Source organism: Asterias amurensis, chromosome 1 (assembly GCF_032118995.1).
Source record: "Asterias amurensis chromosome 1, ASM3211899v1".
Lineage (NCBI taxonomy): Eukaryota > Metazoa > Echinodermata > Asteroidea > Forcipulatida > Asteriidae > Asterias > Asterias amurensis.
Window position 1 is genome coordinate 25,467,968 of NC_092648.1, and position 27,088 is coordinate 25,495,055.

The 27,088-nt window shown below is 36.6% G+C and overlaps 1 protein-coding gene across 9 annotated transcripts in view; it reads right to left on the reverse strand.

The window, feature by feature from the left end:
- Positions 1 to 25,995, reverse strand: part of LOC139934363 (serine/threonine-protein phosphatase 4 regulatory subunit 4-like) — a 61,228-nt gene extending 35,233 nt beyond the window's left edge. For 8 of the 9 annotated variants that reach the window (XM_071928624.1, XM_071928603.1, XM_071928605.1 and 5 more), the window contains exons 1-8: positions 25,655 to 25,995; positions 24,496 to 24,569; positions 18,642 to 18,744; positions 16,264 to 16,411; positions 9,709 to 9,782; positions 5,335 to 5,441; positions 2,330 to 2,437; positions 1,728 to 1,849 (exon numbers count right to left, since the gene is read on the reverse strand). In XM_071928624.1, the coding sequence (XP_071784725.1) occupies positions 1,728 to 1,849; positions 2,330 to 2,437; positions 5,335 to 5,441; positions 9,709 to 9,782; positions 16,264 to 16,411; positions 18,642 to 18,744; positions 24,496 to 24,569; positions 25,655 to 25,798 (880 nt within the window). In that variant the 5' untranslated portion in view covers positions 25,799 to 25,995. The remainder of the gene's footprint in view (positions 1 to 1,727; positions 1,850 to 2,329; positions 2,438 to 5,334; positions 5,442 to 9,708; positions 9,783 to 16,263; positions 16,412 to 18,641; positions 18,745 to 24,495; positions 24,570 to 25,654) is intronic. The other variant, XM_071928594.1, reaches the window with a different exon arrangement.
- Positions 25,996 to 27,088: the final 1,093 nt, after the last annotated feature.

Genomic DNA, 27,088 nt, shown 5'->3' on the forward strand with positions numbered 1-27,088 from the left:
CCAAATAAAATATTACATGTTGACAGTTATTTATTTACACATCCAAACACCAATCACCAGGTGGTGATTGGGAAACAAGAAGAAAATTGTGGGAGGGAAAATCTCAAAATGAGAAAAACCCTTGCAATCAGGTAGGGACGGAAAACTCAATCCACTTGCATACTCCAGTTTGAGGTAGGATTTGAACCTGGATTCACAGAAGTGAAAAGCAAGTAAAGAAACAACTGAGTCACAACCTGACACTGTACAAAAGGGGGAAACAAAAAAACCACATATGTTTAGGTTGGCAGTGGTGTCTTGCCTCGCCTTCCACCTATGGGACCCAGGTTTGAATCCCTGTATTTGGGTTTGAATGCGTGGGGACTGCGTGGGTTGGGTTTGGGGGAAAAATTCTCTGAGGTTTTCCTCCCACATCTAAAACTGAAAACGACTTCAATGGTTTCTCTCTTCTCGTTTGGCTCTAATAAGAGCGTTAAGAATAAACATCCAAATCCAAAAAGTCACACACACATGTTTTTCGACCTCGTTAATAAAGGATTTCTCTTTTTCTCTCATTTTCCTGAGAATTACTTTCCACAAAATAATGGAAAAACATAGATAATGACACTTCAAATTATATTCATTTTCAGCAAAGAACAGATCAAACCACGGTACATTTGTAAAAACAAACAATCACCGTCGAAACAAACACCCTACGTTCACTTGAGATTGGTGTGACCACCTCATTGTGATTGCTCGTTGCTTAGCAACCGCTTCCCCCCATGTGCGGGCATTCTCAGTCAAAAAGAGGAATGCTCTTACGAGGTCGTGAAGGCTGTATACAAAGCCTCCATGCTGAATGGTACAATCTATAATTGTGTACATGGGTATTTAAAGAACCATGCACCATTTGTGATTCACGGCTCGTTTCATTCAGTCTATTGCTAATGTACACCCTGTACTAGTGGGCTTATCGGAGCAATGCAATAAGTGGATCTTTATTTACTGTATGAATTTCCCGAGCAAAACAAGTAAATAATAATAATAATAATAATACTGGAATGACTAGAATAAGTAATGTTGTCCAGTTACTGAACCAAATTTTATTGATTTGTGCAATACATAGACTCTAAACCAATATTTGTACATGTATGTGAGAGACTGGCATTCATCCCCTTTGGGAGATGACCTTTGGGAGATGACCTCTGCTAAATGCCCTTGTTGGGAAGATCATCTTTAATAAATAAACAAACAAACAAACAAACAAACACATCAACACTCAATCAAAAAAACAACAAATAACTAACAGTAATAGTATCTTCAAATTTGAGGATCTCTTTGTTTGATTACCAGACGTACATGTATATGAAAAATAAATCCATGCTACATGTATGTGAAAGACTTATTGGATGTGTATAGAGTATGATTTGATCATTATGATTTACCAAACAACATTTAGACAACTGCACCAGCACAAGCTTTTTTTCTTCAGCCACGTGCTTGCGAAAGCAGACAATTCTGTGCATACGTCAAGCGTATTTTATGGGTTAACTGGGAATTTTGGCTTGTGCACATGTTACCCCATGTTACTAGGTATTCTACGCTTACACAGCTAGCACAGAAATTTGGCGCTTGCCATGCAAGCGAAGAATGGTGATCTTAAGCGCAGAATTCAGCAGTAAGCAGGGCTATGAAATCAGGCCCTGTATTGATAAGCTGTGTGTAATCTTAGGCTAAACCAAACTCACCATCATCCAGCAGACTAAGCAGACTAACTATGGTTTCCAGCGCCGCTAAGCGTACGCAGCTCTCCTCATCATTGCTTAGTTCAACCAGCTCTGGAAGTATTGCACTCTTGGTGGGCTCCAGCCTTTAAAAAATAATAAAAACAACAAGTTGAGTTTTCAAATTCAGGCTCTAGCCTGAATGCTTTATAGAGCTAAGCCTAGTCTATCATGTTCTTGTTCAAGCCTTCTGTGACAAGTGTCAGTTTAACTCAAGATGTTCATCATTCGACGTCTGTTATATCTTGGCCCATACAGATAAGACCTTACCCTACCTTAAACCCAATTTTATACAGCTGCTTAAAATAATCTCACTGCTACTGTAAACAAGTCACTCATTGTACACATATGACATGTCCATGTTGGTTGGTAATCTGTTTCTGCTAAGCAAAGGTTTTCAATGCTGATCAAGTTTTCTCTTGACCCAATCACCATCAATTTCGTTTAAAAACAAAAGGAAAAAAAAAACAAATTGTTAAACATAGAAAATTTTGAATGGCCGCTAAGTAAAATAAAGGGAGAGCACATCAAAACAGTTGAGCCTATAACATAATTATTTCACTCACCCTAAGCCTCTGGCAACTGAGTCTAACTGTCTACACATACAGGATCGCACTTCATAGTCAACATTCTGACACAGCGACTGAACTAGCGGCAGTATGTCTCTCTTGATCCTGCGGTTAAAAACAAATCATAAACCCATCAAGACAAAATGGATTAGTTATAAGAAATGTAAACTTGACTGCTTTATTGAAACAAACAGTGGAGTAATACAGCTGCAGTTAGTGATGTATTAACACAAACAATCTCTACTCGAGTGCCATAAATAACAGTTAGCTTCAAAACCCTTGGGAGTACATTCTGGAGAGGGTTTTTGATGTGTCGCCCAGTCTCTGTACAAATAGCTTGACAGTCATGTTGTGAAACGAGTCATGTTCAATTTTTGATTGGATTATCTTCTTCCAAAACCCACTACTTTTCCTGAAATAAGGAAGGAACAATTTCATGACGATTGGTGGTTAAAGTCTTAAAAGGAAGGTACATTTTTGGTAGTCACTCTTAAAATTAAGGGCAATAACTACCTTTGGTAAGAAGCCTACAGCAACTTTTGACAGTATAAAGCATTTTGTGAATCATTTCACTTTGAAGTAATGTGGTTATGTAAAAATATAGATTAGTTTTTATCACTCAAAATTTGAATCTTAGAGATTGTGTATTCCAATTACAGATTAATCTTCCTGCATAGACATCAACCCTCTGAATTTTCTGCGATATCGCAAAATCACAACCACCTTTTGAATTAAACTTTCACAGATTAGTTTTATTGTATATCCATCTATATTTGGTATAGGATTAAAATAATCAATCGGTTCCAAAAAACAAATGTATACTTCCCAATTTATCTAAATAATTGTTCTGGTGTTTTGGCTGGAGAAGAGAGTCTCTGGCACATAAATTTGTTTTCTTTAGTGCCATCCATCAAGCTTGGACTTGGACTTTCATACTAACCCCAAAAATTTACTTCAAATAAATATAAATATGATCGTACAGTTGCCAGACATCAACTACATGTTGAAAATAACTGTCCCTTTCAAAACATCAGAACAAATTTATTATGGACACAGCTTTGTGTCACTGGTGCTGGTACCTATTTCACGGGTAACCAGTCATTGACCATTCAATCAACTCAATTGATACTTCTAAATTTCAATTTCAAACACCAAAAATTACAATTGTAAATATCAAGTCACATTTTGAAATACTAAAAATTACAATTCACTTTACGAAAAGTTGCTGTTCCAAAACCTTCTTTTTGAAAGATCAGATTTGTTTAGGGGCAATTCTCAATTGGCAAATACGTGTACCTTTCTGGTTTAAAGCTTTGTCCCTGATTGGAAATGCCAGACAAGGTATCTATGTGTAACTGTATACTCAATTTCAGTCTCAAATTCCACTGCATGTACATGTTATTTAGTGAACTCTCAAAAACCAATCATATGCTGGCTGTATATTAATTCAGAATGCAATACATGAATGCTGGTTTTTAGCCGATTGACTTGAAAAGGGAAATAAAACCCACAAAAGTGACTACTGTTCGCTAATGAACATACACACAATGCAGAAAGTGAAAGCAATGTCTAGTTATTACCAATGAGGCATAACCCATTGACAGGCCGGGTCCATTCATCAAGAAACTACAACCCATTTGTGGCTTTTTGCACCTCCTTTTGAGAAGCAGTCAAGCATTACCCCAAACCAAAATAGAAGTGGGTTCACATGTCACAATCAGTAACAGGGCTTGCTGCATGTGGGGTCTCTGAATTGATAGAAAGGGGGGGTGTCCATATTCAAGTGTTCATATTCACACGCCTTCTGAAAAAAAGTTATCCAAATATTGAACTCCCAGAGCAGAAACTAGGGACACAGTTGTGGGAAAGTTTGCATGGCGTCTGGTATCCCAAGAGAAGTTAAAGACCCTCTGGTTTTAAGCAACTAGGATAGGCCTTGAGAAGTTAAATGCCACCACCATTTAGCAAATTCCGGTGACTGTTTATGTTTGGAAACTATTGGCGGGTGGGTGTTAGCGTGTGAAACTAGACTCGACGACAAAGTGAAAAACAAATCAAGCATCTTCATTTTAAGCATGTCAAGAAATTTGACCTACGGTATCGGGACAACATGCGTATGACAGGAGACGCAATACAGGGTACCATATTGCATTCGCCAGGTTACCAGTTCCTCATTTGGTTGTAATTTTTGTACCGGAAAACACCCCCAAAAAGTGTCTCAACACATGAGTTGACATGCAGGCTCATACCAAAAATAAATTTGAGGTGTACATTTGGTGTTTGCAAGTTTTCAATCCCCATCTCATTTCCATCAAAAATAGACAGAAAAAGTTCCCTGCCTTTTTCATGAACTTTTTGAATGAAATTTGACAGTTTCTACAAAAGTAGTAATTCTTATAAACTCACATTAACTTCAGTATGATCATGCATGTTAATTCGCATGTTAATTCACATGTTGAAACTTGTGTGTGTTTTCAGGTACGGGAAAAATTGCTACCGTGACTGTAGACATGATTTTGGGGGGTTGAACACAAAAAAATAGAGAGAGAGGGATTTGAACCTGCGACCTCCGGATTGACTGAGCTATCTAGCCCTGTATTAGCGGGCTCCCCATTTTCGCATTATCCTTGTTTAAAAATACCAGTCATTAGCCTTAAAGGGATCGCTGTTTGTGATACAACCTAAGCAGTAATGGGATAGGGATTCAACTTTATATTTATAAATCACTTTCTGTTTCCTTTCATATATACTACCAATCGCCTTCAGAAAATAAAACAATTTTGCATTTATTTATTTATTTATTTATTTTGTTCACGAAATTTCACCAGCTGGAGATAAACTGAACAACTAAACAAAATTAAACAGAGGCTTTTTACTGTCTCTAATTAATAAAACAAAAATTATAAATTAAAAAAGGGTCATAAATTTGCTACATCATTCTGACAGATTCAGTTTCTGTGTGTCACATTGGCTTCATTTGTTTATCTCCTCTTGATACTCACATAAAGGAATCGCAGCGTGTCGCTACTTTGCCCAGGATCCGACAGCTCGCTAGTCTGGACTGCACCGACTGGGACAACTGGCCCTTCTCCACTGCCACCGTCAAAACCTGTCAAATAATTACAATAATAATAAAGATGGAAAACCCAAAACCTGTCAAATAGTTACAATAATAATCAGGCCGCTTATTAATAAAGATGGAAAGCCCAAAACCTGTCAAATAACAACAACAATCAGACTGCTTAGAATTAATAAAGATGGAAAGCCATACAATGGGGAGATCGTGACACGCTTGGGGAATGGGCTTCTTCCTTTTAATGAAGACAAGTTACGAGAATCAACTTGTCACAATGCCTAACAATTTAATTAATTTTTATTATTTTAATTTTATTACTCTTACACCCAGGTATGATCTATGCAATACTGGAGGGGGATAATCCACAGGCTAAATAAATATACGTAGAATATCTTGAGAAATTGCTGAAAGGATACAAAAATGAAATAATAATCTTAATCTTAAATTTTCTTCACAAATATGGTTCATTGTCATTTTGAGTAATGATACACCAGAGGTTTTTTTTAATTTAGAGTTCTAAGATTTTAAATAACAATTTCATAATCTTTCCCTAACAGTTACACAACCAGAAGAAACCCTTCCCTCAACAAAAATAAATAAATAATCACCAAAATAAATGAAAACAATAACAACCTTCTTCATGAAAAGAACCCTCATTTTCACTTGACCTTCTACTGATGACCCTTTGAACAAAGTATTGAAACTTCCAAATACCACAGAGATAAGAGCATACTTCCATGTCCTTTTGTATTTGATAATATTTAAAGAGAGACTCCAAGGTCAAATTCAGGGTTTAGAAGCACTCAAATTCCAATCGATAGAGTCCACAGGACAGACAATGTGGAAAAAATAACCTCATGTTAAAAATGGTGTAAATTGTCTTTGTATTTGATACAATTTCGTAGCGAATTTTGAAACTTGTCCTCATAAAGCCTCCATAGCTTTTCTGTAACTCCAAGCCTTGATGTGTAAACTAATGCATGGCTTGATTATGCCATACAACTCACATAAAAAGAGTAATTTTTTGTTTAAAATGTTCATGATAAATGAAGCAGATTTTACAAACCAAATGCATGACTGTCTTTGCCTTTCACATTTCCTTCTAAGAACTTTTTTGTATAGAATTTACGCTCTGACAATCACAAAGATTTTTACAAACAAAAAGCATGACTGATACAGCCATTGACATTTTCTTTTAAAAAACTTTTTACTAGAATTTCTCTGACAATTAAAGTAGATGTTGGAAAACCATTTAGATGTCTGGTAATGACACTCAACATATTTTTTGTAAATGACTTATTTTGGTAATAAATTCTATACTTTGATAAATTCATTTGGAAACCAAATCCATGACAGAGATTTTCTCCAGATCACTCTTCACTGGCAATCCACTCATTGCACAATTGGCCTCGGATCCAATAACTAAATACGACTAACATTTGTCTGGAGTATTACGCACCTCGGTGTTTCATTACAGTTCGGTAAAAGTTAACCTTTCGGAATGACTAAGATATTAAAGGGATAACCCGCACAGTGCAGAGAAAACCACACTCTATATTGTAAAGGCAGGGTATACGTTTAGTAATTACTCAAAAAGTTAATAGTCATAAAATCTGACTTGGTAAGAAGCACTGCAGCTGCCGATAGTGCGTTAACATTTTTAGTAACGAATCCGTTTCTATGGAATGTAACTTTGAATCTGCGAACATTACTGTCACTAACGTTTCTTAGATTGTGTATTGCAATTACAGACTATTCTTCCTGCATTGACATAATCGCTCCAGACTTTTGGGTGATATCTCCAAAATGCTAGTACCTTTTGAAAGTGGTTTTTTCACGTGTTAGTTTTATTGAATGTTAGTTATATTACTCTGTGAAATTCAAACCTAAGACCGAGTGTAATGCCTGTGGTAAAATTTAAAAAAAGTCAAGACTTTAAAAAAAGCACTGAGTATACGGTGCTGTACATACATCAGAGTTTACTGAAACATACGTGTAACACTACCTGATTTTGTTTTCTTGTTTATGTAGAAAAACTTTCATCAATTTTGAACTGTTAAAGACACTGGACACTATTGGTAATTGTCAAAGACCAGTCTTCTCACTTGCTGTATCTCAACATATGCATAACATAACAAAGCTGGTAAAATTTGGTTGTCGAAGTTGCGAGATAATAATGAAAGAAACAAACACGCTTGTCTCACACAAAGTTGTGTGCTTTCAGATGCTTGATTTTGAGACCTCAAAATCTCATTCTGAGGTCTCGAAATCAAATTCGTGGAAAATTACTACAGAGGGAGCCATTTCTCACAATGTTTTAAACTATCAACAGCTCCCAACTCGTTACCAAGTAAGGTTTATGCCAATTATAATTATTTTGAGTAGTTACCAATATTGTCCACTGCCTTTAAGTGCCTTGTGGTGAAGTGGAATATTTGAAAGAATTGGAATAAGAATTGCAATACAAGTTTATTGTATCATACAACACAGACAAAAAATGGGATGAATCCACAAGCATGAGATGTATTCATAAAAAAGTTATGTGGTAAACAAACAAATCAAATTAATACCACAGCATCTGTCACCACTGTAGTTTTTTTTATAAACCTAACAAATGACACCAACTCCTTCTGTATCGTACCAAGAAAAGGAAATTCATGTACATGTAACTAACTTTTTCAATGTAGATTGGATGGGAAAAGTTTACAGGAAGAATTGAATACCATGTTCACAGCTTTCACAAAAAAGCCTGGCCATCAATCGTATTGTGTATCAACTTGAATTGTCAATGTCGCCTTTTTGAACCAACACGTTTACATCCGTGTTATCTATTAATAAACACCATCACAAGGCTAATGTTTGGAGCGTTCTACTTAATACATGAACCCCTAACTTTGAGTTTGCCCTTCTGACTTTAGTATATATATATAAAAAGGAGGCGTTCAAAGTTGACGCCTATTTTTACCAGCAAATCCCCCAAACCGTGGATGCAGTGATCCCTGTACCACTTTGAACTGACAGAGTCGGGGTGTTATGCCATGCTAAACGTGTGGGACCACATGCAGTGTTGCTGTCTGGAGTGCAGTCAAAATAAGGTCAAGGTATGTTGTCAGGCTGCAGGGGCTTTCTACACATTCAAGTGGATCCAGCGTTTTAAAATCTAGTTAATTTCGCAGACAGTAAAACGTGACTTTTGTAATGACAAAAAAAAGCATTTTAGATTGAGTTTGTTCTTAGTTTCATTCAATCACAATGTCTCAATTGCTTGTATTTTGACCTTGAATGCCTTTGAAATCTCTCCCCTAAAACGACCACTTCCTTTAACTAAAACAATACTTAGAATTAATTATGGGCCTGAAATACCCTTCAAGACAAATAATTCAAATTCAAATGGGTAAAAAAAAATCCCTAAAAACCAACATCTGGGGAAACCAGCAAATTAGTTTGTGTGTAAGTTTAAAAGAAATCCACCCAAAGTTTCATCCGAAAAATTTGACAGTCAAACAATGGCGGACTGAAAAGTGAAAGTGAAGAGGGGAAAACAGAACACATACAGTTGTTAAGCTTTCGCCTACATGTAATTCAGCCCCGCTAAAATGACTTACTGAAGACGATTCTTTACAAATAGCAGGTGCGACTGTAAGATTCCTTAAAAGCAAACAAACAACCACAAGACAAATATGACTTGAGGCATGAGCTTGCTAATCCTGCATCTTAATTGAGAGACCCCAAAAGTCTTCCTGTTTGCGGGAGACTCAGGAAGCAATGGCTTGGGTGTTTGATCAACAAGACAGGGGCCTTTGGGGTTACGACACCCTTTTAAAGGTACTGGACACCTAGTGCAATTGTCAAAGACCCAAACTCCCACTTGGTGTATCCCAACATATGCAAAAAAATACAAATCCATTTTAACTCAACTTATCATCGAAGTTGCAAGAGAATAATGAAAGAAAGAAAAAACCTTGTTGCACAAATTTGTGTGTTTTCAGATGACTAAAAAGGCTTAAGCCCTGAAGTCTTTTATTATTTGTGTGAGAAATTACCTCTTTCTCAAAAACTATGTTACTTCAGAGGGAGCTGTTTCTCACAATGTTTTATACTATCAACAACTCTCCATTGCTCGTTACCAAGTAAGTTTTTATGCTAAAAACTGTCCAGCAGTTGATTTTACAAAACGCTAGGATTTTACAATAATGAAACTTCACCCGACATATAAAACCCTAAGATTAATCCTAAGTTAGGAAGAGTTTAGTAAATACGACCCAGTACCTTTAAAAATACTCCCTGGTAGTTTACTTACATCTCTCTTGAGGATATCCTTGGGTAAGAATGAGATGACCTGCAGTAGTACCTCCAGCCAGGCTTCTGAGACATCTTGAAGGGGGATGAAAACAACAATTAGTATATTAATGGGGGATAGGAAAGATTTTTGGCTTCCTCAATTGTACTATCTGTGTCAAGGAAAACATACTGTCCAGGGTCTGCCCTTAACGTTTTTTAGACTTAGTGACTTGCCAAGAAGGACCAGTTTTAGATTGTCATTTCACTCGTCCATTAGTTTTTCCACCGGTCAATATTTCAAGTGAAATATAGGGATGCTTTTATAGTCAACTGACCACTTAGTGAGAATTCTGAATGGTCCTCTAACCAGCATTTCGGCAAATGGACCACTGTTGGGGAGAACGCTGGTGTTCTTAACTGTTCATTGTGCAGGTTTTAAGACTAGTGTTTTCGGGGGGGGGGGGGGGGCAAATGACATTCTACCATAATTTGGTTAAAATAATTACACTAACAAAACTGAGTCAGTCTGACAGTTAAATGTTATAGATGTCAATATAAAAATATGAACATTTTGAAGTTGGAAGAGGTTTTATGAGCAATATAACTGATGTCATGATTAGTCATGATTCCATCGGGGATACAGATACAGAATATAAAGAATATTATTTTGGTTTTTCTTTTACACCGTATTATAATAAGAACAATGAATACTGTACAGTGGTTATCACAAATCGTAGGGCTCAATCTTTACATTGGACTTCAGGCCTGGGAACAGTGATGTACAATAGATGTGATTTGAGCTTTAGGATGATAAACTCATAGCGAGACAAGTCTTGCGTTTTTCCTTTAAAGGCAGTGACACTATTGGTAATTACTCAAAATAATTATAAGCATAAAACCTTACTTGGTGACGAGTAATACGGAGAGGTTGATATAGCATAAAACATTGTGAGAAACGGCTCCCTCTGAAGTGATGTAGTTTTTGAGAGAGAATTAATTTTCCAAGAATTTGATTTTGAGACCTCAGATTTAGAATTTGAGGTCTCGAAATCACGCATCTGAAAGCACACAACTTCGTGAGACAAGGGTGTTTTTTCTTTCATTATTATCTCGCAACTTCGACAACCAGTTGAGCTCAAATTCTCACATGTTTGTTATTTTGTGCATATGTTGAGATAAACCAACTGTGAAGACTGGTCTCTGACAATTACCAATAGTGTCCAGTGTCTTAAAATAAATAATACCTCACTGTGTAATATATCTTTTAACGCAAACAAATTGTGCTCAAATGTTGACTTTGAGTCTGATGGATGTCTTTCAGTAAAGACAAATGAAATAAATCTTCTCTTTTGTCTTAGTTCAAATAAAACAGTCTATATTTTAAACGTTCTGATCTTGTCAATAAATTGCCGGTCCAGCAAAAATTCTGAAATACAAACCATTGCAGTCTTGTCTCGTTCCCCCAAACAAAAATTTAAAATGTAACTGTTTTGTTTTGTGCCCTGTCATAGGTGCAAAGGTAAAGCCAAAATAATAAACTTTTTTAACCTTTCGGGATAATGGATGGTCAGTGAGTAGGTAGTACGTGGGATCGGATAAATATTTGGGGGGGGGGGTGTGTGGAAAAATGAATATGCTATGGAATAATATGAAATTGAAAATTGGAATGTATAGGAAGCTGAAGTTGTAATACTCATGTGGAGGAGAAGGTGTTGTTTACCTCCATGTAAACAAAATGGGCAGAATTTGGTAGGAATCGGGAGCGTGAAATGAGACATTAGAACCGATGGCAACTTTCACATGAGATGTATCACTGTTCTTTAAAAAAAAAAATCAGTTTTTGTTTCTAAGGGCAAAAATATCAGATTTAAGTAGGACAACTATCATGCCTTATTTGTGATGTATTTACCTTAAAAAAATAGTACCCCTTCAACAGCTTGAACTTCGAGAGAATCTCAAAAAGACCACTGCTTTCAACTCAGAATTTTTACTAGACCGGTAATAATTTTTTGAAGAGTTTTTCATTTATTTTTCATATTTTTGTTGGTTGCCAAACCTTAAAGACAGTGGACACTATTGGTAATTGTCAAAGACCAGTCTCCTCACTCGCTGTATCTCAACATATGCATAAAATAACAAACCTGTGAAAATTTGAGCTTGACTGGTCGTCGGAGTTGCGAGATAACTATGAAAGAAAAAAACACCCTTGTCACATGAAGTTGTGTGCTTTCAGATGCTTGATTTCGAGACCTCAAGTTCTAAACTTGAGGTCTCAAAATCAAATTCGTGGAAAATTACTTCTTTCTCGAAAACTACATCACTTCAGAGGGAGCTGTTTCTCACAATGTTTTATACTATGAACCTCTCCCCATTACTCGTTACCAAGTGAGGTTTTATGCTGATCATTATTTTGAGTAATTACCAATAGTGTCCACTGCCTTTAAGGAATTGATAATATTGATAATCTAAAATCATACAAAAGTATAGTGTTGGATAAAAACACTAAACTGCAGGACTTGTTCAGTATCTTGTTGTGGGGGTATCTTGCTCAAAGGATAACATTACGAGCAAAAGTTACTTCCCGAAATAACTGGACCCTGGCCAGTGTAGCAGTGGGTACTCGGAGCCCGCCGAGTTGAGGGTGCATGATTAGGGAGTTTCTTTAAACAAAATTAATAACAACACGAAGAAGGTGCATCATCAGTATAACCTGTACAGAGTCATCAACAAAGGGATCCACAACTGTTAAATGTTAATTTTCGTACCAACCAACAACCCATGCACACAACAAGTTTTAAACAAGTTTTAAATTTATCAGGAATAATGGTTATGAAGTAAATGAGTTTAACATCATTACTCGACGATTCTTCATGCGATGATACAAGATGATTGCACTTTATACATGATCCCAACAAATTTTTTTTTTTAAAGGATTATAACATCCTCAAACGATTAGGGTGCAAAATAAATTGAAGAACAAGGCGGGGTTTGACGATGGTAGGGGTAGAACGAAATAAGGAGAAGAGGGGGAAACCCACACTAACATTGCTCAAAATTCAAATGTCCAAAGCTATAAAGAATTCGGGAGGGGGGAAAGGGTACAGTGGGAGGGGGAACCCAGGATGACACCATTAAAATCAGAATTAAGAAACAAAACTGTAAAACAATATTTTTTTATTTTTTGTTAACAACAATATTGATGGAATGAGTAACACTCTTAACGCATGAATCATGCAAACTGGGATTTGAATCTGGACCACTTGGCAAAGAAAAACACCTTGAAACTGTAAAATACAGGGCTAAACTTCATGGCACTGCTTACCTAAGAATTCTGCGCCACTAGTGCTCTTAACCTTGGGAAGTAAGTTTTATTATCCTTAATTTTTTCCGCAATTCCTAAAGGTACCCTCTTTAGCACTGAATTCTATGGGAGGCGTAGGCGCAGAGTTCTACGGTGAGCAGAGCCATGAAATTGGCCCCCGGTGAATTGGGTCAATTATGTTTCGATTCATAATTGCAAGGGAATAATAAACAAAATTTCAACTGATTACAAAATAATGTAGGAAGGAAATGGACACACACAGAGCAACTCCGTATCACACAGTGTTTCTTGCCGCAGTCAATAAACAAATCATCATTCAAAACACAATGCACTGCACTGCACAATGCAATGACTTCAACCGAAAAACAAAGACTTCTGTTTGAAAAAAAAACACACACACACAAATTCCACAAATCTTCCAACATTGAATAAAATGAATGATTGAATGTGACAATGTGTGGACATTGGGAGGTGGAGGGGCTTTTAATCACTCAATATATTAGTTGGTTTGTGAAACACTTACATTAAAAATTGATATCCGGCAGGGGGATCATTCGTGGGTCCATGGTAGAAAATAAAAAATAATTGGATAATTTTGTTATTTACAGATCCACAGACTAACACATTGATATCAATGCAAAATGTCACCAGGATATTAAAAGATAGATTCAAACATTCAAAAATTTCAGGAAGGTTTAGGAAGGGTTTTTTTTCTTTCCTTTTTTTTCCTTCAGATTGCTGCTCCTTATCTTATTTTCCACGATCATCAAACCTTTCCCAGGCTAAGAGGATAGAGACAAAAATCCATTCTTTCTCTTTAGCCGCTGTACCATCTAGTATAATTTTGTTTTTTCTAGCCTTAACCTTGACCTTGTCTTGGGCGATTTCTCATTGTAAAAAAAAAAACCTAAATAAAACCCGGCCTCCATACCACTATAGTCTTTTCCAGCGTTTTAATTGATCCCTCAATGTTTCACAACATGGTACGCTGTGTTTGGAGCCGATGGACGACCGTCGTCATGGGCATGGCATTCTTCCTTCTTGAATACGAAAACAAGCCGAGGTCTGCTGTCAATTAATGATGGATACCAACCACGCATGACTGAGGACGGTTAATACAGGTGCAGTGCATACTGTGATAATCCTAACTATCAAATACTGATCCTTTAAGACTTGTATACTACCTATAAATTGTGGTCTAACTTTATTAGCTCAGTCTGCGCATTAAGCTGGGCTTCCTTAGGGGATAGGTTACCCATGCCCAAACAGAACTGATGAGATCAAATTTACAAATGAGTCTCCTCAATGAATATCTGTGTAATTCCCGGTCCCGCAAACCTCTGTTGGTCCCGTCTTCATTGTATTATCTCTCCCACTAAAACATGAAGGACATAATTTTAGAACATTCTGTAGTTTGTTTGAAAAGTCAAAACAGAATACCAAGGATTAAATATAAAAAAACCTATTATTTTCATCTGCGTCTCTCTTTTTTTTTTTTTTTTTTTTTTTTTTTTTTTTTTTTTTTGCGGGGTGGGGGGGGGGGGGGGTGGTGTAGTTAGGAGAACCATTGAAGACAGACTGGTCCAGAGTCATTGTACCTCACCAATTGATTGAGCACTTTCAATGCAACTGTATGACAATGGTGCCTTAACCAACTTGTCATTAACATGTAAGACATGCCACTGTAAATAGTCTTTATGTGAACCCTATGTCATCCACCAGCTTTCCTGAGGATATCTGGAGGGCACTGCAGTGGTCAGTTGTTCCTTTGTATCTGGACAATCTTTATAGTGGGGGGGGGGGGACCACAAGTCAAAGGCCTATTGCCCATGGAATCAATTGTGGCTGACCAAACAAAGACATGGCCCCATGTACATGTATCTCACATGGTGAAGCTTGACCTGGTCTACAACTGGTGTGCTGTCTCCACCATTACACCAATGCAGTGAAGCTTGTTAAATAATATTTCCTCCATGCAAGAGGTAAAAACAGTATGGGTCTTAATGATACCATAGAGCTGACCCGAAACCAACGAAACCAACGAGGGCCTGAATTAATTGCTATGGCAATGCTCCCATTCTGAGTATAGTGTGATTACAGAGTGGTTCCATTAATAGCCAAATGACAAAAGACTCTTGGTCATTAGCAATTTACCACTCAGCAAATGCTGATTGCAAAAGGAATCTACACAACTGTGAGCATACTTGCCCAACAACACAAATGACAAAAAGATTGGTTGTAAGCAACTCTGTGGATGCTGCAACGAAGGCATTGTTATTGTTTTGTTTTGGATTGTATTTATAAATGTACCTACTTATTGTTTGCCTACAGTCGTTATTTCTATGTTTTAGTTGTTTCCCTGGTGTATGATATTGAAATAAAGTGAATTTAATTGGACTGTTACAGAGAAAAATGGATGAGGCCGTGATTAAAATTTATTTCTATCATGATCAAGCCTGTGTTTTGCACTTCCAGTGGGTTGGAGTTATTGCTGACAAAAAGCTAGCATTTGCAGCAACATTTTTAGAAAGCAGGCTGAAATTATTACATTTCCACCATTTGGTCACCCCTGGAGTAACAGATTCCAATGAACTTCTGAGAAAACATCCTCAGAGCCAATTACATCTGAAAGCGGCATTATATTTTTAAATATCCAAAGAAAATTAAAGTTTGTTTTCCTCATATGAACTAGATATTTTAGATCAAAGGTCTCTTACATCAGTATTTTTCAATGGCTTAGAGCAGACAACTTTTACTTTGTAGTTTAATCAGCAATAACAGTTATGACCTTGGCCAACTTGGTATTTCAGCGTCTTATTTTTCGTTTATTATACTTTTTCAAAACAGAAAACAAAATTTTGATTTTCAGTTATTTCTTTTGACCCACCATCCAACAATTTGGAGAAGAAAAACAAATAATAATAATCAAAATTTTGACAAATTCTGAACAGCCCCTAAAGATTATAAAAGCCACATCATAGTGTGCCCCACCCCCCTGTTCTCCATCCCCATAACCAAAATATACAAATAATTTATTTCATAAATAAAATTGTACTTAATTTTTAACTATCACATAATAGTCCTCAGACAGAGGGTGGAGAATACGTTCCATGAAACACGCAGAACATTTTTATCCGCTGAAATCTATTAAACAGAACGATGACAAATTGAGGAGTAGCTCCTGCAAACAAAAAAATTAATCGGAAATTATTGAATGCGTTAACAGCACTAAACACGCTTTGAAGCACTGACCTGGATCCCTGTTGTCGACATTACTAAGGATGGTTTGCAGGAAGCTCTGAGCGTACGAAGCAGGTGTAATGATCCTCTGCTCAATGATAGTAACAAACACCTTGGTGGCCGCATCCTGGAGATCACAGTTTGCCAGGTGGAGAACCTCCTATAGGGTACAGTCACATGATTGAAACAAAGGGGATATGAGACTCTGGGATACACATGTAGACAAATTTATCATAACACTAACAGGGCCCAATTTCATAGAGCTGTGTTAAAGGAACACGTTACTTGCCTTGGATCGGTCGAGTTGGTCTTTGAAAAGCGTTTGTAACCGTTTATAATAAAATGCATTGCATATGGGTAGAATGATTCACACAAACACGCCTCGAAATTGCACGGTTTTCCTTTTTACCTCGTCGACTACCACAGTCGGCCATTTATGGGAGTCAAATTTTTTACTCCCATAAATGGCCGACCGTGTTAGTTCGCAAAGTAAAAGGAAAACCACACAATTTTGAGGCAAATTTGTGTGGATCATTGTATCCTACTTTTAAAACATCTTTCCAACCATGCATTTTATAACAAACGGTTACAAACGCTTTTTATAGACCAACTTGTCCGATCCAAGGCAACGTGTTCCTTCAAAGCAGAAAATATTGCTTTTTTAAAACAACATTTTGCTAGGCAGAAACAAGCAGGATACCAGTTACAAAGTGCACATGTGACATGGTAATTTCTGCTGGTAACCAAATTCTGATAAGCATAATTTTGATGTGCTCGGCTATATTCCTTGCTTTTAATAAGCAGGTCTATTGAAAAAGGGACCCTGAGCAAGGTTTTAGCAAGGAGTTGGTCAAAGCATGGAGGTAGAAAGTGTGGCAACTTTTGCTGGAAATGTTTGCCACAAAGAGGCATAAAAGAAACCTGCCAAGTCATGTGTTTCAAAGTGTCGCTAGGTGGACAGTCAGCAAATAATGTTGAGGTCATTTATTTTAAAGAGTAAACAGAGACTGAATCAATATGACAAAAGAATACTTGAACAAATACAATAATCACTCAGATTTTCAATCTAATATCAAGTTATGAGTTTGGCTAGGCCCATGGCTGAAAATGATTTTCTTTTTCCCTTTTTTGGGAGCAGTACAATCAACTGCGTAATAGGCTTATTGAACAAACCAATGGATAAACCTTTGTTCATACAGTATCTATTGATAAGCCATAGGTATGTTTGAATAATGTATTTGGCCATTGAAACTGTTTTGTCACTTCGATGAAAATCTCTTTGTATGACTTTCCTCATACAAAAGCCTGTAGCTCGTAGCTTTAGCTCTTAACAGAATTACCACTGACAACCCTAAGTTATTGCAAACATGCAAACTCAAAAGTTTGTGCCTTGAGCTAAGTTGAGATAATTTCATGGGTTGGGGCTGGCTGACAGGGCAAACTTACATACATGTACAGTATGTGTAGGCCTGCAGTGAATGTCTTTGACCCAAGGTCGTGGTATAATTCCCCCCATATGAGCACCAGAGAGCATGCATACATGGTTACAATCATGTCCTTGGTTTACCATCATCGATTCACAGCCATGCACTTTTCAGCAGTTTCCCCCTATTTGTTTCCACTACGACCCCAATTTCATAGAACTTCTACAACACAAAAAAGTAACCATACAGAAAGAAGTAACTAAGCACAAGTAACAAAAGTTTTAAAATAACGAGAAAATAACGAGAAAACCCACCCTTGTTTCTGCACGTTTCGCCGTGTCATGACATGTGTTTAAAATAAATCCGTAATTCTCAATATCAAGAATTGATAATTGTTTTAATGTTTCTCAAAAAGTAAAGCATTTCATGGAATAATATTTCAAGAGAAGTCTTTCACCATTACCTTCTGTAAACCCTGTAAGTTATTTGTAAATCTGTGAACTTTTTTTTGTTCTGTTCGGAAAGTGTCCAAAGGCTTTTAGTGCCAATATCTGTTGTTGTCAGTAGAGCAGACACATGAAAATTGGCCCTGGGGTCGATTTCACAAAGAATAAAATTCATCGCAAGACAATTTTTCAGTATCACCCTAGTAATTTGGATTGTGACATCACCATTTTCATAGCAACTACGATTGATTTGCAGTTACGATCAATCTTAGATCTTTGTGAAATCGGCCCCTGGCCTCTCTTTGCATTGCAGTAGAGCAATTTCAATTCATATTCTGCGGTTACGTCAAGCATTCACCGGTTAGCAAAAAAAAAGTTAAGGCTTGTGTGCATGCGTACTCCGTGTTACAAGGCATTCTACGCTTACACAGCTAGCACAGAAATTTGACGATCGTAAGTGCAGAATTTGGCGGCTAGCAGAGCCATGAAATTGGGCCCAGGTTTTATGCTAGTAACTTACCCTGACTTTTGGTACCACTCTTCGCATAGCATCGTTACTATGGTCAGTCAGCAGCTGGGGGAGGTTCTTAATAACACTGATACGCTGGACTTCTTGACCAGAACTGCAACAGTCAAGAACAAATAAAAGGTCAGTTAATAATACAAAATAAATTGGCCATGAGCACAAAGATAATCAATTTAATCATGAAGTAAACTTTGAAACCTTTTTTTTATTTTATTTTTTATAACTAAATACTTACGAATTGTCAAAACAAGGGTCTATCCGTTTGAACATTATTTGCCAGGAACATTTGTTTGTCTTTTTTCCTCTGATTTAACTCTCCATTTTTCTCTCCATGCAATGCATCCTCAAATTTGAAATATTCACAAGGGTATCTTCCCAGACAAAAAGCAATTCTAGGAATTTATTTTTACGACTGAAGCATGAGGGTAAAGAGTTCAGGATCAGAGTTTTTGAACACCACAGATAAACGCACTCCGTTGTCCCGGTCTTCCCTTTGGTGCCAACAGGGATTTGAAATGTCTTGACTATAGTAACATTTTCATCTAAACACATTATAGTCAAACATAGCCTATCTTTATAATGATATTGTTTTCAAGAAGGTATAATTACATTTGTGACAGATTATTTTAAGTTTATTGAAACTATTTAGCAATAGACCTAAATGCATCAAATCATCTCATAAAACAAGGGAAATGCGTATAAACAGGTATGTGGTGCAAAGGATGGACCAATGAGCAACCTCCTTTTAACCGCTAACCAAGACGAAGGGCGCCCTACTCGACTGACATCATGCATTTGTAAAATCTACAGTCCTTGAACTTCGTCTTGAAGGGGCACAGCAATTTTCCTCTGGTAAAGGGCACTCTTTGAGGAAAATGTAAACAATTTGTATTGTGGAACTTTGCAAAGGGCACCGCAGCCAAAGCAAATGGCACCAGGGCAATTGTTGTGCGTTATTTCGAGACCTGGGTCTTTAGTACCAGTGGACTTCAGTCAATATTAATATTTATATCCTTAAGTTGTAAATGATTCATGTACGAAGCAAAACCAACTATATTGCAAATTTATTCTTTGTTATTATATGAAATCTGTAATTGAATTCAGCACTACGGCTAAAATTATAGACCACTGCAAAATGCAGATTGTTGCCATCAGCAACAGCAACAACAAGTAAACAACAACAATAAAATCACTCTATAATTACCCAATAAAACCAAACTTACTGAATGAAAACAGGGACATTTTGTTATCAAACAAAAGTTTTTTCAACCATTTTAAGATCTCCTTTTGAATATAGTCTGGTTAATGACTTGAAAAGTTTCAATTTAATGGTACATTAGAACCAAATGGATTACTATAAACGACATAAAGACCAGACCCAACCTTTGTACCTTGTAAAAATATTGTTCCAAACTACATGATGTTAACACACAACAGGAATACTAGACAAACAAGACCTTTCCCATGTATAGGGTCAGTACAATAAATAGAAACCAACATTAACAATCAGTCATCTCATATTTCATCACATTAATGTCGCTGGGACTAAAATAGACGGATCCCATGTTATATTTAGGGATCATAGGGCTCTGCCATATGACATCGAATGAAGCACAATTACATGTAGTTGGATGTGATCCAAGTATTCTGATGATACACTAACTAAGGGCATCATTATTTAGGCTTCACAGAAAATGTGATCAGGTTTTATAAATTGAGGGTTATTTGATGATCAGTCAGCTAATTATGATGTTAAAGCTGGGGGCAGGTGAAAACATTAGCATTGTGCTTTACATTTGAAGCTCCTGTCACAGGTACAAATTATGTTTTGACGTTTGGGTCCGGTCGTTTTGCCAATTTGTTAAAAATAAACTGAGGGTTGTTTGATGATCAGCAGCTAACTATGATGTTAAAGTTTGGGAAAGGTGAAAACATTTTCATTGTGCATTGTGCATTAAATTTAAAGTTCCTGACAAATGGACAAATGTAGAGTAACTCCAAGGTTTAGCTAAGCATTAAGTAAACATCAATTTTTTGGTATTATTGTATGATTATTGTTGACCTGTTAAGCAAAAAAACACACAAATAAGTTCCACAAGTATTTCATTGTGTTTGCGAACGAAAGGCCACGACCCAAAACCAAAAAGTTAATTTGGTGAAATCCCATGGGAACTTAAATTTCACACAGGTAAAACTGGTCACTTGTCCTTTGTTTTAAATTTAGATATGTGTTTGTTAAACTGTAATATTATTATTGTTTTGTTCGTGTTGTTAGGGTGCTTATTTTTCTCTTTTATTTCTTAATTTTTGTTAAAATTTATTCAATTTTATTTTTTAGAGGGTGGGTGGTTGGCCTGGTTGACACAAAAAAAAAACTGTTTGCTATAACTGTATGAAACACTTCTCAAATATATAAATAGAAGATCATGTTACAAGCTTTTTATGAGGTTAAAGTAACGAACACTGGGGCTTTTGTTGACATTGCATCAAAGCATCCCATTGTTCCATAGATCATTTGCGTTAACTTTAGATGGAATGTGAACCATTTTCTAAATATTTTGGGATTTGTACAGGCTGAAAAAAATGTGTGTTATAACAAAGTAATATTCTTTCTTTAAAAAAAATGTGATGGTGTTGATATGTTATGCTCTGTATGCTAAATAAACACAAATGAAATGACATTCCAATGCTCTTATCAATTTTGTCTTGTATGGACAAATGTTGACTAGTGCCGTCTTTGTGAAGGCCAGTCGTCATGTCTTCTAACATTTCTTCGATGCAATTATATAAATGTTGTAGCTTTGACTGATATTTCATAGAGGCAACAGAAGTGTTTACAACACAGCATTTGTAAGGCGCACTTTCTCTATAATAAACAATCAAAGATGTGCTTTACATACGTTGCTCCTGGTTATTGCCTTGGTGCCCCCTGAAACGTCAGACCACCTGGAATTTCAGTTTTAGAGGGCAAGGCCATTTTTTATTGAGAGAGAAAAAAACTTCCATTGGAAAATCTCGCTTCATTGTATGTAAACCATTTAAAGGCAGGGGACACTTTTGGTAATTACTCAAAATAATAATTAGCATAAGATCTTACTTTGTAAAGAGTTATAGGGAGAGGGTGATAAGTATAAAACATTGTGAGAAACGGCTCCCTCTGAAGTAACGTAGTTTTCGAGAAAGAAGTAATTTTCCACGAATTTGATTTCGAGACCTCAGATTTAGAACTTGAGGTCTCGAAATCAAGCATCAGAAAGCACACAAGTTCGTGTGACAAGGGTTTTTTTTCTTTCATTGTTATCTCGCAGCTTTGACGACCGATGGAGCTCAAATTTTCACAAGTTTGTTATTTTATGCATATGTTGATATACACTAAGTGAGAAGACTGGTCTTTGACAATTACCAATAGTGTCCAGTGTCTCTAAAGGAGCACCAAGGCCATGACCAGGACACAAAGATCAAGACCAGGGTAGTGAAGGCAAAGACCCATGTGGCCTTTGTGATTCCAGCCATGAAACGTTCCAATAAAGGTTTATAAACACAAACATGATACCCACTCCCCTTTCAGAAAAGAAGCATCAGACATGTATGACCATGTGACTACAAAAACATCCCAAAATGTATGTTTTGTTAGGTTCAGTTGAACTGACTGAGTTGTAGTTTGTACAGGTAAATGAACTATGCTGGGATCAGGCATACACAACACAAAATAATTATCCAACAGTTTGAGTGAGTTCTTAGTTTGTACATGTATTGATTTTGAGGAAGTGAACCACTTAGTGTGTTAAGTTAAACAATTGCAATTTCCCAAAGTTCCTTTTTATAAACTTTAACAATTAGGCCTATCCACAAACAATAATTTTATGAAAACAAAATTATGAAAAATGTTTGCCTGAAATACTGTTTTATCATCACCTGCCTGAATAACAGTATGTTTACACTGTGTAATATCTGTCATGAATGAAACACATGAAACAAATGTCCAAATGCTGACATGGAGTCTAAAAATTCCTTTCAATTCTATTTAGTCTTTATACTATAAAACTTCTTCACAGAAGAATAGTGTTAAAATGCATTATTTTTGTCTTTCATTTTGATTCTGGTCTTGTACAAACCAAATTCTGGTCCAGTCATCATTTTGGGCTACAAGAACAAGCCCTGAGGTCTTGTGGTTTTCTTCCAAATTCAAGCCCTGCTGATGATAGAAACCTGTGATGCATCATATCTTGGAGTAGTTATAACTCATGACATTGACATTGTTAAATAAAGAATACCAGGAAAGGTGTCCGAGTCTAAAAATAAACATGATTGATACAAACTCTCAGTATCACTTGCTCTCTGTTCTCAACACCAAAACCACATGACAGGTAAGTAACCCAGACTAACTTATTTTCTCATTACACTGTAATCATTCAATCAGACAACCGTGCAGCCAAAACAAGCATGTGTGATTTTTTTTGATTTTTTTATCAGTTGACTAGCCAAGTCAACAAGTTGGTTATGCGTAATAATGAAAGTTCACCTGTGTCTGACTATGACCTTGGTGGGGCAGAGAAGGTGACACGCATGCAACTTTACTATCTTTAGTTAAAGTCACCTGGAAGTGGTATTTTTTCAAAATAAGCTTTTGTCACTAATATATGTGTTTTGATGAGTGGAATGTGAATAAACAGTTAACTAAGGTTTAAACAAATCAGTTCTTATGTTATTTACAAATTTAAGAGTAGACCCCGACCCGAGAGGGCGCTGTTCGTGACAGCGAGGCAGACTTTGCCTGTAATGCGTAGAGTAAACACAATTGCAAAGTACATTTACGGACCAAGTCGTGAGTTTGTATTTTTCAAAAAAATTTTTTTTTTTTTTTTCCGGCAATGCCGACCAGGTGTATTGCTGCTGAATGCAGAAAAACACTTTTTGAAATGTACCAACTCACGACTTTGACGTACATGTACTTTGCACGTGTGTTTACTATACGCATTGCAGGCAAAGTCTGCCTCGATTGACGTCACAAAAGGGGTAGGCGGAGTCAGCCACCCAAACAACTTTTTATATTTTTTAAACATATAAATCGTGACAAACAATTACTAAAAAAATTGTTTTATTGTTCATAAGCATATACTCTTATGTTTGAAAGAAAAAAAATTCTATTTCCAGGTGACTTTAAGGCAAGGTATGTTTGGTGGTCACCCTTAAAATAATGGCAATTAAAACCTTGCATACAGCAGCTTTTGGTACTATAGTATATTAAGAAACATTTTACTTCGAAGTAATGTTGTTCCAGATCTAAACCCCAAAATTGAACGAGGTGTTGTTAATCTTGTAACATTTCCAGATTTTGCATTCCTAATAGGGACTGTTCTTCCTACATGGACATAATTCGCTCTAGATTTTTGGCAATATAATCTCAAAAATGCGACCACCTTTTGATGTTAAATTAGGAAAAAATGTTTTCTTTTATTAAGCCTACATATACATACACAAACAGGATTATACCAAATGGTAACAAAAACCGAAAGTACACTTTGCCTTTAAAATTCACTAACACTAGTGTAATTAATGAGTGAATGTAGTTTTCAGTAACAGAATAACGAAATTTTAGTTGGATTTCACCACCGCCCCCCCCCCCTTTCTGGGCCCTGTGCGCGCCCCGTGCTGAGGCCCTGTCACGGCCATATGTCGACTTGTCTTGGTCCTAAAGTCGAGTTGTCTGACAGTTGAAAAAAATGTCAGTCGAGTTGCCCACTGGTCGAGCTGTCTCAACCGGCGAGTTATCAGACGGACGCGTTATCTTGCTCTATAGGCACTGTACTACTCTAAGTACAAACTTAAAACTCAACACACAACTCACCTGAGTAAATACACAGCACGCTCGATGTCATTTAAGCGCTCGTCAACAGTAAGTCTCTCAATTTCCTCAGCACTCTGTTATTTAAACGTAAAGGAAGGAAGAATTGACAGTTTAAAAATATGGAACGAAACACTGGAAAGTGCTGCCAGTTTTATTAAAAAGAGCCCTTTTCATTTGTCTTTTTTAATAAAGTTTTTAAAATGTTAGCCTGTCATAAATTATTATACTTTTTATTAATTTTTTACACTAGAATTTTTAGAATTAGAATTTAGAATTTATAATCAGCATCATAAAAATTAATAGCATAATAGTGAGTTAATACCATAAATATTCAATTGAATCGAATTTTGCAATAGCAATTATTTTTGTTACAGTAGACTATTCAAAATTGGTATTTATTGAAATGATATAAATAAAAGTAGCAATCGGACAACCACTGTGAAATAATATTTATTTTCAGACAGTATCGCCTCGAACCATTATCACTCAGTCAGCCATGTCAAATCAAAACTTATGAAACTTTCATCTTGGATTTATTTTGTTTAGCTATTTAAATATAAACTAAAACTTGACATGACACTCGACTCAGTGTCAGGACTGGGTATATAAATCAGGAATTAATATTCTTCTCCTGAAGACGAGCAGAGTATACTGTTCAAAACGCCAAGACCAAACCGGCCCTTTTTTCAGACTCCTTCAGACTCCTTCGACTCCTTCAAAAGAGTTTTTACCCATGATTGTGCCCGCAAGTTTACTATTAATATTTATATAATTATTTATAGTCGCTCATCAATCATCATCATAATCATACTAGCCCATCAGTGTAAACATAAAAGTTACAACTTGTCGGCTGTGTGTAGTGTGGCAGAAACCATGCCTCACTAAACCAAAACCAATCTGACAACCACACTCTAGCTGTTGGAAACTGCAGGTAGGGGATGACGGGGGGAAAAATGGGTATTCACAAAAATAAAACAGAGCGAGAACGTCCAGTCCAAAAATCTAAACCAGTTGAACACCAAAACGAACTAAAAATGTCAGTAAATAAAAAGCAAAATACTACACTGGTCATTCAATAAATGAACATAAGACATACTAAATATACACAAAGGAACCACCCAACAAGCAAACAAAAAATATTTGAAGTTGGTGCACGTACCTTTAAACTACTTGTTATGGTTCTTTCTAAACTAAGTTCGGCTAGATTGTCATCGAGATCAAGGGTGAGTTCGTCCGCCACTCCCGTACCACCACCACCGCCGGATCGCTCGCCCCAGTCCATCGTTCTGGAAACTATTATCATCGCCTAACCACCAAACTGTCAATGAGATTCTTGTTCATAAGCCATTGTTCAAATCAAACATATGAAAACCAACGAAATATCCCTCCAGGTTATTCCTCAGAATGTGTAGAAACTGCTGCAAAACTAGGAGAAACTCCGTGCGGTCCCAAAAACGCTCGGCGGCTCGCCGCCATTTCTAGTTCATGAAATTAACGCTGGTAAGAGCTTTTTTGCTTGTTGTACACGCTTCGTTGGTTGTGAAACCAGCGATGGCTTATTCGTTGCTGCACTACGCGTACAACTTTCAACTTTCAGCAGCCACCAGTGGAAAGATGAAGGACACCCTCTCTTGACAATAATCATCACAGGCTGCCAACTTTGGCGCGAGACTTTACTTTTATTAATTATTAATTTAGATTTCCCTGGGTTTTTTAAAGTTAAAAGCAATTGAAAATGCAGGAATCAGAAAGGCGCGTTACAAAATCACTCCTCAACCTAATTACTTTGGAACAAAATTGTCTTGAGCTTGTCTTATCTTTGCTAGCTCGGCCCTGAGTAAAATTCCCTAACAGCTAGGAGGAGGGGTGGGGTGTACATAAAAAGTTCGTTAATAATTGTCTGCTAGGTAGACATTAGACTAATGACTGGTTTGATGTGGAACGTTCATCCATTTTTCTGCTTTTGATTATTTTGCGTTATACACTTTTGGACCGCAGGCATATTGAGATTGAAAAATCCGAGTTTTTAATAGAAGAAAATGACACTTTTGAAAAGGGATTTTTTTGTAGTGTTCAATATTAAAGGTTTTGTTTTAAAATAAACAATAAAATTATTTAATTTTTCACCCTACCAAATTTTTAGGGGAATGGGTTGTCCACTTTTGATCCGATCCGCCCGTACGACTTGGGGCCTCTGTTGGATCAAGCAAAATGCAATAACGGGTTCGGGGAGGCATTTCAAAATCAAACAAGAATGGTTTTTACTAGACTGTTCTTTGTCCGAAATAATTTCCGCTGAATACGCATCCGCAAGTGTGTACTGTTTAGTTAGCTCAGTTTGGGGCTGCGGCATATCATTCATTATAAATCACTTTTTATGATAAAAGGGGGAACGTTCTTTAAAAAGAATATTATCTGAAATACACGAATCATCAACGCTTGAAGATTATTGGACAGTTGTTGAATTTTGTTTAATAGCAATCTTGTTTTCAATGATTGCACATTATAATACTGAGAGAGGCACACATTAATTCACGCGCCAAGCTAGTTATCCTTTTGTTAAACCCACACTGTTTTATCACAACCTTCTTTG